Source organism: Cyrtonyx montezumae, unplaced genomic scaffold (assembly GCF_038088225.1).
Source record: "Cyrtonyx montezumae isolate F1298 unplaced genomic scaffold, pur_monq_1.0 scaffold_3, whole genome shotgun sequence".
Taxonomy (NCBI): Eukaryota; Metazoa; Chordata; class Aves; order Galliformes; family Odontophoridae; genus Cyrtonyx; species Cyrtonyx montezumae.
In genome coordinates, this window is record NW_027072034.1 from 160,151,708 (window position 1) to 160,165,371 (window position 13,664).

At 44.2% G+C, this 13,664-nt stretch overlaps 1 protein-coding gene across 1 annotated transcript in view; it reads left to right on the forward strand.

Annotated features, from left to right (window-relative positions):
* LOC136053152 (collagen alpha-1(VII) chain-like) overlaps positions 1-13,664 on the forward strand; it is an 87,386-nt gene that overhangs the window by 37,729 nt on the left and 35,993 nt on the right. Inside the window, exons 44-54 of the mRNA XM_065743817.1 lie at positions 752-805; positions 1,915-1,953; positions 2,246-2,281; positions 3,122-3,247; positions 4,303-4,422; positions 5,709-5,837; positions 6,092-6,208; positions 11,617-11,697; positions 11,777-11,827; positions 12,783-12,818; positions 12,938-12,982. Coding sequence (XP_065599889.1) covers positions 752-805; positions 1,915-1,953; positions 2,246-2,281; positions 3,122-3,247; positions 4,303-4,422; positions 5,709-5,837; positions 6,092-6,208; positions 11,617-11,697; positions 11,777-11,827; positions 12,783-12,818; positions 12,938-12,982 — 834 coding nt within the window. The remainder of the gene's footprint in view (positions 1-751; positions 806-1,914; positions 1,954-2,245; positions 2,282-3,121; positions 3,248-4,302; positions 4,423-5,708; positions 5,838-6,091; positions 6,209-11,616; positions 11,698-11,776; positions 11,828-12,782; positions 12,819-12,937; positions 12,983-13,664) is intronic.

Consider the following 13,664-nt stretch of genomic DNA (forward strand, 5'->3'; position numbering starts at 1 on the left):
ACTGCCAGATCTTATAGTGTATGTTGTAGACTAATTTTATCAGAAGAGAAGAAGTGGTGCAGCTAGTTCCTCTGCATGTGTGGTCAAACAAATGTCACTCCAAATGGTCATGCAAGAAGCTTGTACAGGCTAAAACCTGGCTATGAATTTAGCCTTTGGAAATGTAGATTTAGATACCAGCATCACAAACACCCCGAATCTCTGATCCATGAGCAGGAAAATGATACGCTGGCTCCCTTTTGGTTCATGTCCAAACACAATATGTTCACATTGCTGGTTAGTTTGAGAGAAAGTTGCTGGCTTTGTGCCTATGGGTTATCTGGGATAAAAGGCACGTGGAAGTGAGACATCTTCTTTCACCAGGTTTCTTTCATTTTTTGCAGATGTCTTCTCTGGAAAATATCATCACTCTGAAAGGTGAAAAGGTATTTTTCTTAAAAATATTTGAGTTGAAGCTGAATGTGTGATTATTTTTGCATTTCTCAGATGTTGTGTGGCTTCATAACTTCTCTGAGGCCAAGTCTGCAGACACATCCTTAATAGTGTATTTCAAGTGAAGAGCAGAGATACTCCTGATTTACCTTAATTATGTCAGTCAATGAAATAATTGTAAGAAAAGGCTGGTTGGTTCACATGGAAGAAGACTCAGATGTTATTAGTCTGAGGCCAGTACATGGGAAACACCGTAATGTGCAACCATCTGTGAATTTTAGAGGGGATGAAGAACTAACTTGTTCCTGCTGGCTTACAGGGAGATCGAGGGAAGGATGGTTTGAAAGGTGAAAGAGGTCCTCCAGGCCCAAAGGTATGTGCTCAGATGTATGGAAGCACCTTTAGACTGGCCAGAAGGGAAGAATACCTATGTCAGATCACTTCTCACTCCCCAGAATGATGGGTCTTTCAAAGCAGAAGACATGAGATGGGCTTTAAACTTGTGGTCACAGTGATGCTGTAATTCTACAGCTCCATTTGGTAAAAATACAACACATAGGCAGGAAGATGTTGTTCAGCAACTGGATGGAATAAACTACTAGGGCCTTCCTGATGCCCTTCATTCCACCGGAATCTGTCAGTGCAGAAACCAGATTTCAGTGAAATGAAGCCCATCAGAGAGGCAGCTCAGCTCCTGGTCTCATCAGAGCTCCTTGACTTACCCGAAGACATCCCAGGTTGTTACAGGTTATATGGCATTTCATCCAAGTCAGCAGCCCAGAATCACCTGAAGAGACACATCATACTGGGCAAGGAGACACAGACAGCCCCACAGACAACCTGTCCTTGGGACTTACACATGGGAATCCACACTTAAACCCATCAGAGATATTTGACCCAGACCAAATGTGGTAGTGAGAAGAGCCATCAGGACCATGGCCCCTCTAAAAGGGACCACCAACCCTGGGAGCGACTTGACCATCCTCTGCCTTGCTGCCATCTCCACACAACTGCCATTGTAGAGGCAGCACTGGTGGCACTGGAGGACCATCCAAATTTCACCATTTACGTATTGTGAATGGCTGAGGAATGGAGAAGTAAATCAGTTTTCAGGTCTCTGTCCTTTCAACACAGAATTGCATAGTCTTGGTGGGAAACATGGCTAATTTGGTACAGACCACAATCCCCCAGTCAAGGGGATGGTGCAAAGCTCTAGTCCAAGAATTTTTTTGGTGCTGCTCCAGTCAAGCTCTGGTCCAGCCCTGCCCTACAAAACACAGTCATTATCTGTGTCTGCTGGGAGAGGAAGGAGCCAATTTATCAGAGTGGGATTCAAACCTTTCTGTGACCCAACAGAAGGGGATTTGTTTGTGGTCATGGAATGGGATGGCAGTAGAGTAAGGACCTGACTTCTATAACTTCTGTTCATTCTTGATGCCAGTCATGAATCATAGGTAATGAGTTATTCTTGTTTGTTTGAAGGGAGAACCTGGTCCACCAGGAAAAGGAATGGAAATGAAGGTAAAGGAATTAAAAATTATAGAGCATATTAATGCTGGAAAGATCTCCCTCTCTGCCTGTGTTTGGGGATGTCAGAGGAGACCTTACAAATGCCCCAGGTTTAGCCATCACCACCTGCAGGACTAGGTCCCCAGGCTGGAGAGGTGGGTGTTCAGTCCTTCAAGAAATGCCATTTGCTTTGCACCTAGTGTTTCCCAGACCACTGGAGTCAGGTTCCTGCTCACAGGGATACATTACTGCTCCTCTCTGAGTCAAAGCTTTGGTTGTGTTCTTACCATTTTTCTTATTTCAGGATCTGGAGAGACTTTTTGAAGAAAATGGTATCAAGGTAGGTAATGCTTTGCCCTTCCTTCTGATAAGAGGGCTGTAATTGAACTTTTCCATCTATCCCCTATGGTCTTCCGGAGATGATGTGTGCACCTCCTAGTCCATCACTGGTACAAGAAGTCAGGGTTATTCGATTTCATTTTACAGCTTACCATGTGTATGTATGTTCTTCTTGGACAGCTTTGCTCCTGCTGCATTATGGCCTGAATGAAGGCTTTGAGGCCCATGTGAAATTGAGACCTTAGCAAATACCCATTTAGAGTTGGTGCTACTATTTGGCTTAGCTTGTACAAAGTGTACTTCAGTTCTGGGTCTTCACAGCCAGGAGGAGGAGAGCCACAGGGCCCTGTTGTACATGTTGATGATGTTGTCTAAGTTTGGGTTTCTCCTTTGCTGATAACCCAAATCATAGTGTACACACTTCTTAGTGTTTAATAAAGCCAAGTGTCATTCCAGTCTCATGATAGTCACTAAGATCAGTAATTGTGATGAGCCCCAGCTTTTGGTATCCCATTAACTACACGCTTATATATAAGCCCATCACCCTCAACTCCTTATTGTTAGCTCTGGAGAAATGAATAAGAGAGATGAGGATCTGTCTTTTCTAATCAAGTGTAGGGGGATTTATTTAGAGTGGGGAGAGCCACTACATAACCTCCATCAATCAGTTCCTAGATGCCCAAGCCATAAACACATTTAAATCAACTGTTGGCAGTCAGGGCCAAATGCTCTGTTACCCCCTTGGAAACACATCAGTCATCATTCCAGGGTGGCTATAGCACTGTTGTTTCTTGGTGACAGAAGAGTGACAGTAAACAACTATTAACTCTGTTGATTGCAGCTGGCACTGCTGAAAGACCTCTCCAATGCAATCCTGCAGGAGGGGCTGGACTGGCTGATGCAGCACTTGGGCAGCTTCAAGACCTCCAGGAATAAGCAGGCACTTCCACACATACCCAAACATGGCGTGAGTATTTGTCATCTTCAGGAGATGGACAGACCTACAAGGAAATGAACCAATGAAGGTTTCAGGGTCATCTCAGTCCCCCAGTAGTTTATAGTGACTTGCAGGTATATAAATCTGAAAGAGGCTAATGGCTCACACCAGGATTTTGGATCTACCAGTTAAGCTGATGAGATTGTAAAACACATGATTATCTTTGGAAATGAAAGAATCAACGAACCACTGGGGTTTGTTGGATTGGGGTTATGCAAGGGGAGCAAAGCAGCTGAAAACACAAGATTTGACCACAAGGTTGTCTTTGAAAGTAAAGGACACAGAATAACCTGGGTAGGAAGGCTGGAGGTCCCACTGAAATGCATCCTAGAGTCCTGAGGAAATTGGCTGATGTAGTCACCAAGCCACTCTTGATGATATTTGAAAAGCCATGGAGTACAGGTGAAGTCCATGGTGACTAGAAAAAAGCCATTGTGCACCAATTTTTAAGAAGGGTTGAAAGGATGACTCAGGGAACCACCAACCTGGCAGTATCACCCTTGTGCTGGTGAAAATCATGGAACAGATCCTCCTGGAAATTATACTAAGGCACATGAAGGACAGAGGGGTGATACAGGACAACTAATATGACTTCACCAATGGCAGGTCCTGCCTGACTAATGCCTTTCTACAATGGCATGACTGCAGCAATGGACAAAGAAAGAGCCACCGAAGTCATCTATTTGGACTTCAGTGAAGTGTTTGACATAGTCCCCCATAACATCCTTCTCTCCAAATTGGAAAGGAAAGAGCGTGAAGGTCAATGGCTCAGTGTTCAGATGAAGATCATTGACATGTGTTGTCCCTCAGTGGTTTGTGCTGGATCAATGCTATGATTCTATGATTCTATGAAATAGTGACCAGGGATTGCTTATTACTCACTCCATCTTGGTATAGGAAGGCTAGCAGATGGGACAGAGACTGCTGGAGTGCCATCAGAATGAATCTTTGTGCATTTGTAATTCCTAAGAGCTCAAGTTTGTCATGGCCATACAGAGCCATAGTGTTTTTTTCTGATATTACAGGGTTCACTGACAGTTGATACTTCTCATGATGTCCTGACTATCACTGAGATGACAGAAGAAGCACAGAGTCTAGCAGTGGACCCTCCGTTTAGGGTGCTGGTGTCTGAAGGACTCCCTAAGGTGAAAACAAGCAGAGCCGATGAAATATAGTCATAGATCTGTGCTCCTGTCCATCCAGTTTGCTGCAGGAATAACATTAAGAGCTCACACATCTAATGCATGCCAGAGCTTCCAGTCATGATCCAGTGATGCCTTCTGCTCATCCTCCTTTCCTCTCCACCCAGATACAGCTCTTTCTTGTCCCTGCCATGACTCCATAGCCCTCATTTGCTCAAGTAACCATGCTAATTGCTAGAGATAATCTAATTGCTTTCAGCCTTGGCAATTGCAAGCAACAGATAATTTGCTGTTGTGGAAATTAGGGACTTACTAGTGATGTTATGGCTTATCTCCATCCTGGACCCAAGGTCCCGTATGTTGCAATACACATCCAGGAATAAATATAGAGAGCTGTATCCAGGCTACTTCTCAGAACTGCAGGAGGAGTCCTGGGTCTTAATTTACCCATACTAGACAGTCCTGATAAGGGATAGTCCAGGAAACAGCACTGGCAGCTGTGGTGAGACTATTCTAATCCTCTCTTATGACAGTCAAGAAGTGACTCACCATAAACCCTTGTTAGTCATTGGTAGGAAATGTTTCCTGTAACTGGAGCACAAGAGATGTGGGAGTGTTTGGAGCCAACTCATGGTGGATTTATCTTCCTCTGTGGTTGGTTCAGTGATGATCTGTTGCTCTGGCACTGAGGTAAGGGAGGCTCATCCTCACTCTGCTCCAGGCTCTTACTATGATCTCTCTTTTCCATATCATAGCAGCCAAGATGACAGCATTTTAGGGCCCTGAGGGGGGCATGAAGTGCTCACCAGTAGGTTTGTTTGCACCAGGAGTCCCAAAAAAACCAAAAATGGACATATGCCATCAAGCTTGGAGCCACATTTGAGGAACAGAGACACCAAAGCTATGACAATAAAGGAGTTTTGCTCATCTTAGTGGTCCGGGTTTTTTATAAATCTTGTCACTATCTCTGCCACTGTGGATTGAGGTTTGGGATATACTTAGATGTCATGTACTGTTTGTCCAGGACAGAGTGAGATGGAGCTGGTCACTTCTTTCTAAGGACTTTGTTTGGGGTTTAAGGTGAGAAGTGGCAAAACATTCACTTCTGAGCCCCTGGGCAGGCTCCTGACCCATTGGGGATCCCTGTTGGATGCCACAGCCCATCATGATTGGCAACTTGGTTTTCCAGTTTTGTCCTGGGCCTCTAATGAATGACAATGTGGGTAAAACAGCATGTTGTGGAAGAGGTCTTGACTTAGAAAAACAGTAACTTTCTTTGGTCTCCACAGGGTCCATCTGCTGACGGTTCTGAATCTGAGCGCGAACCCTTGGGGAGCACTCCTGAATCATTAGAGAAAATATCTGAGGAGAGAAAGAGGGAGAAAGACTCAAAAGAGACAAATATCTCTCTCAGCAGTGTATGTAAATGCCTGTTCAGTGACTTTTAATTACATTCCTACTTGTGCTGATTAAATAGACGCTAAGGGATTATTTTTGAAGAGCTTGATTAGATGAACCCTGCACAACATTTTGGATTCTTTCTCTATTTTACATCAGTGAGAAGTTAATTTAGTGAAAGGAATTCTGCATGAATCAGTTTCAGTGCCTGAAACTTTGCTTTCCATGTTTCACTCTGGTGATCATGCTGTTACTCATTCATCATCTTCTGCAGAGCTTCTCTGTGTCTTCACCACGTCAAGAAGGAGATCTGCAAGGGAACCTGTCCATAGAGCTTCTCGAATCCTTAGAGGAAAGAGTGGAAGGACAACCACAGGAGGACACCAGCCTTGTAGGTATTCCCTAGCAGCACTAGGTTACACTAGGAGCAGTGTGAAGATCAGCAATAGACTGGAGGAGACTGCTGTGTCCATCTTACACCCAGTCATCTGAGCCCAGGAGCAGCCTCAGAGAAGACCAGTGCTTGGACATGGGACCTGGGCAGGATGCTGCTGATGAACCATGTCCTTTGTATATGGTCAGAGAATTCCCTAGAATCCTCAGTAATTTTTTGGAGGTTTCCTGGAGGTTAATTACCCATTTTGTTGGAAAAAGAAAAAAAGAGGATCATTTTTCACAAGTGGAAATTGGAATTTAACAGACCTTTATGGGTTTGTGGGTCAGCTGAAACAAGGTGACTGTCCCAGAGGAAACACTGTAAGGTGACTCAGCTCTTCTTTCAAGATTGATGAGATATTAAAAAAAATCAACAGATTAGATGTTTAAAATGTATTAAAAAATTGAACAGATTTGTTACTGAGGAACAGTGACAAAGAGAGAGGCTTCTTCCATAGTTAGGAGATACAGCTGCTTTAAAAGTGCATGAGCACTTTCCCTCTAAGTCATGTTATTGCATTTGCAGCAAGGTAATAGGATATATTGAGGCTGATAGTAGTTATCACAGGTGAGCTGATGAGCAATACATTCGGATTTTACTGAAATGTGGTTGTCTGAGTCCAAACATCCAATTTCAGTCTTTATTTCTGCCCTCCTGGATGAGCATTTTCTTCTAAGAGCCCATACAATGCTCAGCTTCCATCTACCAAACCCTTTGCCTTTGTCAGCACTGTAATCATGAGAGCTGTGGGGCATGATGGTAGACCCTAACTGAATACCATGTACTAAGTGACACCAATCCAAGTGATGGAGAGAGGACAAAGGCATTCATCCAGTGCTGTTTTAACACATCTCAGATCGGATACTGGGAAAAAAACCTTTCCCAAGAAACTGATGAGGCACTGGAACAGGCTGCCCAGGGAAGTGTTGGAGTCATCACCTTGGAAGTGGTCAAGAAACGTGGAGACATGGTATTGAGGGTGATGGTTTAGTGGGCATGGTGGGAACGAATTGGTGGTTGGACTGGATGATCTTAGTGGTCTTTTCCAAACTTAATGATTCTATTATTCTATGATTTCAATATAATGTCTTCCCGTGAGAGCTGCTGACAGCAATTCTCTGAGTGTGACCATCCAGCCAATTCCTTATCCAGAGAGTGGTCCACCCATCAAATCCATATTTCTCTAATTTGACAAACAGGATATCACGTGGGACAGTGTCAAATACTTGGAGACAGGATGCTCACAGCCTGAGGAAAAATCCCTGGAGTGTTTGCTTACAGCTGCAAGCACTGTTTCTGCTATGAACAGCATTAGCAAGGATATTTCTAGGAATAATGATGTGGGAGGTAGCTTAAAGTGGAGAGGCTCTTTCAAGAGAAAATCTTGCTTTGATTTGAATAGTCTGCTGGAAAGGTATCTCCACTCCCATTGTAAATTACCCCCTCACAGACTCACTACAGTTGCAGCAGCCAGGAGAGGGCTCTCAGCACAAGCACACAAACAGGAGCATTCACTTGTTTGTGTGCAAGCTGCAGCCTGAACAATGAGCATCCTCCAGCTGCAGTTACAGTGCATGCAGTTGGGAGCATGCAGAGTCTGTTTCCAGCAGACAGAGAAACATAAAATCACAGAATCATTTAGGTTGGATAGATGTCTAAGGTCAACAAGTCCAATCATCAACCCATCACCATCACATCTACTAAACCATGTCCCTTAGTGCCACACCCTACACTTTCATTGTACAGCTTCAGAGACAATGACTCTTCATTTCCAATGGGTATAGGACACTGGGTGAGGTAGGAGCTTTGTGGTGCCCCTTTCTCTAAAGTAGGCAGAGCTCAGACCCTATGGACCTGCAACAGCAGTCTATGAATTAGGCCATCCCAAATCTGAGACCGTGGACTTGAGTTATTCTGGATGCTTCTCATGAACAACCTCATCACAGTTAAATGCATTTGGACTTTACAAATCAGACAGGGCATCTTTCTCCTTAATGAAAAGTGAGTGAGCCCTATTGGTCTGTTTTAAGAGAACTAAATGCATCTGTGTGCCCAAACACTGTGGCCATGACACTGGGAAGGAAGAGAGCTCAGGGGCCAAATGTAGTCGTGCTATCTTTAGTAAACACATCAGTGTTTTAGGGGTGTCAGTAAACAAATCAATCCCATCTCTGCAGCCCTGAGGAGAAGGATTTGGGAGTGTTGGTTAATGGAAGATCAACACAAACTGGCAATGTGCACTTGAAGTCCAGAAGGCCAACTGTATCCTGGGTTGCGTCAAGAGAAGTGTGACCAGCAAGTCAAGGGAGATGATTCTGCCCCTCTGCTCTCATGAGACCCAGTCTGCTGTATTGCATCCATGTCTGCGGGCCCCAACACAAGGAGGACATCAAGCTGTTAGAGTGGGTCCAGAAGAGTGCCACAAAGAAGATCAGAGGGATGGAGGAGCTCCTCTGTGAGAACAGGCTGAGAGAGTTGGGGCCACTCAGCCTAGAGAAGATAAGGCTCTGAGGAGAAGACCTTATAGCAGCAGTGGATGCCCCCTCCCTGGCAGCATTCAAGACCAGGCTGGATGGGGCTTTGAGCAACATAGTCTGCTGGGAGGTGTCCCTGCCTATAGCAGAGGGTTGGAACTAGATGATCTGAAAGGTCCTTTCTAACCCAAACCACTCTATGATTCTATGATCCCAACGATCAAAACCAGAATTCTGCATCCCATATGAGATACCACTTTTTGTTGTTGTTGTTGTTATTTATAAAACCTCATGGGTGGTGAGGAGCAAAGCTACAAAATTCATTTATCATCAGGGTCTCATTTATCACTCGAGACATAAGCTGAGATGGTCTTTATCCAGAAGCTGGTACTTTGAGTTTATCACCTGCCCCATTTATCCCCTCTATCCTCAGGAAGAGAAAAAAAGCACTATCCAAAGGCAGGATCAGTCCCTCTCTCCCCACAGCACAGATCCCTGCAATGCAAAGAGTGCAAAACAGAGCCACTTGTTTTCCCGTCAGCAGCAGCTGTAACCACGAATTTTACCTGTTAAAAGGTTCATGGGGCCCTGGAGAGAAGCAGTCTGTAATAGCCCAAGAAGCTTCATCTCAGAGATGCAATTTCTGGCTGGCAGGAGTTAATGGGGGAAGCAAATTAACTGATATAGAGGCAGGATGAGCCCTGGTACACATGCCCGTGCAAAAGAGGTGGGTGGTGACTCTTTCTGTGGATGAACCAATTCTTTGGCATTATGGGACTGGACAGGTCAATCCCCTTCATCTCCCAGCCTCAACTCATTCGTTTTCAGAGTTAATTCAGATAAATGCCCCTTGTTTTCTCCATGTGGATATACCTATGGTCTTTTTTTTTTTTACATGATATCTTTGCTGTTTCTCTCTTTGCAGAACTATTTCTTCCTCCTCATTTTATTTCCATTTTTCTCTTTTCAGACCTTATTATCTTTTCCTCTCCTCTCCTCTCCTCTCCTCTCCTCTCCTCTCCTCTCCTCTCCTCTCCTCTCCTCTCCTCTCCTCTCCTCTCCTCTCCTCTCCTCTTCCTCTCCTCTCCTCTCCCTCTCCTCTCCTCTCCTCTCCTCTCCTCTCCTCTCCTCTCCCTCCCCTCCCCTCCCCTCCCCTCCCCTCCCTCCCCTCCCCTCCCCTCCCCTCCCCCTCCGCTCCCCTCCCCTCCCCTCCCCTCCCCTCCCCTCCCCTCCCCTCTCTTCTTTCCTTTGTCTCGCCTCTCTTCTCTTCTCTTCTCTTCTCTTCTCTTCTCTTCTCTTCTCTTCTCTTCTCTTTCTCTTCTCTTCTCTTCTCTTCTCTTCTCTTCTCTTCTCTTCTCTTCTCTTCTCTTCTCTTCTCTTCTCTTCTCTTCTCTTCTCTTCTCTTCTCTTCTCTTCTCTTCTCTTCTCTTCTCTTCTCTTCTTCTCTTCTCTCTTCTTTTCCTCTTCTTTTCTCTCCCTCCTCTTTTTATCTCTTCTCTTTTTTCCTTTCCCTTCTCCTTTTTCCAGACACTGCCACTCACTATCAGAAAATCACTGCTTCAGAAAGCAGCATCCTCTCTCCTTCCCCTTGAGGTGCCTGGCATCTCGGAGCTGGAAACTGCTAAAATTGCAGAGGAATTGCAGAATGAAGGAGAGTTATTACCCCCTGCAATTTCCCACCACCCCTGTAAATGGCAGCGTTATGAGATCGCATGCAGACAGACGGCTTGCCATAAAACCTCAGCAAGGTCCTGGCAACCCATGGACTTGCCTCACCTTTTCCTTGTTATGCTCTTCACAGTGAACATGGACCTATAGCAAAACAGCAGCAGCATTTTGCATCTGCTTCGCATGTGAATCAGATGCAACCCAGTGCAGGATGGGCAGAACCCACTCCAAATGGGCACTCCTGAGCAATGTGTGCCAGCACTTCACTGGTGAATCTTTTCTTTCTCCTTCCTGCTCCTCACCATATTTCAGTAAATAATTTCAATTTTCTTTGGATCAAAATATCCTTTTTCCTCGTGTATTTTAGTGAGTCAGAAGCTTCCTGGGTTTATTAGCCAGTAAATTAAACTATCATCCAGTTAATTAAATCCATCAAAACAGAACTCAACACACGATTGTAGATTAAATCTAGAGGTCAATCTAGGTCTTTGATTCTGAAAATAATAATACAAATGTGGAAATAATGACAAATAACTACATCCCATCCTAATGCTTTTCTCTTTTGCCTGTGCTCCTGGCAGGGCTCAGGGCTGAGGTTTGAGTGCAAGGAAGTATCCTGCCTTCTGTTGTAGTGAATCACCCCATTGCTTTTTTGCTTTCATATCAAAATATTTGTCAAAGCTGCTCTGCAGTTCACCACAATGTGGGTCAGGGAATAATTGCTGTATACTGAGCTAGGAATATGATTGTTTTTAGAACAGCAAGCAGATAAATTACTGTTGCTAGAATTATGACCAGTTTATGACCCAGGCCAGTAACTATTTGTACAAGCTTTATGGTGTGTGTCTTAAGTATGTATCAGCCAAACCATGAGCATTGCAAATATCAGTGAGATTACTGAGTAGAGTGATCAAACATCAACAGTTGTATCACTCCAGTCAGATATACTGGGTGCAATTAATGCATACAGTGTGTGTTACCCAGACATGGGTGATGCAGGGAGGAAAGTAGAGTTCCAAATTGCAATATTTTAGGTATTAATCCTCTGAGATAATAAGTTAATTGCACAGTACTGAATAAATAATGATGAGAGATGCTCAGTGGGATGATAAGTTGTATGATATAGTTGGTGGTAGGTGGACAGCTGGACTAGATGATCTTAGAGGGCATTTTCAACCTCAATAACTCTGTAATTCTATGATGCTGTTTTCTTTCCTGCAGGAAAATATGAATTCAGATGATGGCTCTGCACTCCCAAGGCATCCTAGAGCCAGGAGATCAACCCAGCATGACACACAAATGGTAAAGCCCCACTACACCCCAATGGCTTTGGGCAGAGCCATAAGGGAATGTGGACCATTCCTTGTTGGCTGTATCTCAGGTTCACCCTCCCGGTGCCCCAGGAGTTCCAAAATCCCCATCTGGATCCGTGGTGAGTGAATACCTGATATAAGGTTGTCTTCAAACACATGGAGGCAAGGGAAGCCCAATTTGCTTCTTCTCAATGATGAATGTAGAGAGTGTATGTGAAAGGTTAGTGATAAATATTAATAAATAAAGCAAGGAACATCTGCTGATGATGCTGAATTTCTTGGCAGAGCAGAGTGTTCTCATTGTGTTTGGCAAGGGAAATGTGATGCTCACAAAGCAGAAGTGGAGAAAATCAAGCTTAATCATTGAGGGAACATGATAACCTGATTCAGTTGTTTTTTGTGGGGTTTTTTTTTTGTTGTTTCTTTTTTTTCCATCCTGAGAGTATAGAAGATATCTGGAGAAATATATGAACATGTAAATATCTCCTCTTAGTTTGATTGAATTTACTTGGAACTGGTAATTGACCATCGCTCTGTCCTTGGCAGTGGGCTATGGTAGTACTAAGCTGAGCTCGTCTGTGTCATAAGGAGACATGTTGCTTATCATACTTGATCTAACTGTAGATGTCCCTGTTCACTGCAAAGGAGTTGGACTAGATGACCTTTAAAAGCCCCTTCAAACTCAAATGATTCTGTGATTCTATAGACGCCTATAGAGGATCAGGGTTATGGTGGGATGTCTGTGCTGTTTCTAGAAGCCTGGTACCAAGGCATTTCATGGTTTGTGGACCCTACAACCCATTTCCAATGGGCGGAACCAGATCTCAGGTATCCTATCCAGGCTGGAGTTGCTCAGAGTGAGCTTGGAGACCACCTCATATCCAACCAGGGGTCTTTCAATGAGGATCTCATGATCCCTGCCCACATATGGATTCTGTGCAACATGCCTCTACCCCTGGTACAATGTAGTTATTTGCTGCATAACATCTCACTGCCTGAAGACTTCCTTTCCATAGCTTAAGAGGGGAAACATTTCTCCACCTGCTCTCATGCTTTCTTCTTTTCTTCTTCAAGACATACCCAGGTCCTCAGCACCCAAGAAGAATTAAGGTATAATATTCATGCCTAAGGCTCTTACCACCACTGCACATGGTGAGGATGTGATTAGTTCTTTCTCCCATCATGCAGAATTCAATATCTGTTCTGTATGTGCATTTACTTTCTTACAGAAGGAGGAAATGGGCTCTCTGGATCCACCCTACCACTGCCAAAAGGTCAGTGCTTTTTTTTCCACCTTTAATGAAGATACAGTGCTGGGGTGAGCTGGGATGGTGGTTTATCTCTCAGGGCAGTCTCATTTAGAGGCTGAAGAACCACAGGTGAAAATTGGCCAGGCTGGTGGGTTCAGGAGTTAGTAACCAATGGTTTGGACCACATGCAATGATCAGAGGATCCTACCTTGAATTCTTCACATCTGATTTAGATGTATTTGTTGTGGTTTTTGGAATCCTCAGAAATTCTCTTCTCTGTGAACTTCTCTCTTCTCCCTCAAACTCATGATGTTTGTGGTGTTATATTATTATCTGCAGTATTCTTGGCTGGGGAAACTCACAGTACCACTCATATCTTACAATTTCTCCACAGTTTCTTTTCTGTCCATGCACTTTCACTGTGCAGGATAGAATTGCTCAGATTGGAAAAGACGTTCAAGATCAAGTCCAAGTCCAACCACAGTAGTAGGGATGGGTTCAGGGATAGTCCTAATCTGGTTGGACTTTGGTTGGATTTAGGAGTAGGACTCAGTGATCCTTATGACTCCCTTCCAACTCAGGATATTCTATGATTTTATGTTTTGGATCTGGTTGGGATAGCCCAACCATATGATCCATCAGGAAAGCGATGGAAAGAAGATGGTCCTCCATTACCTTTTGCCAAAAAGTGATGCAGAAATGAAGG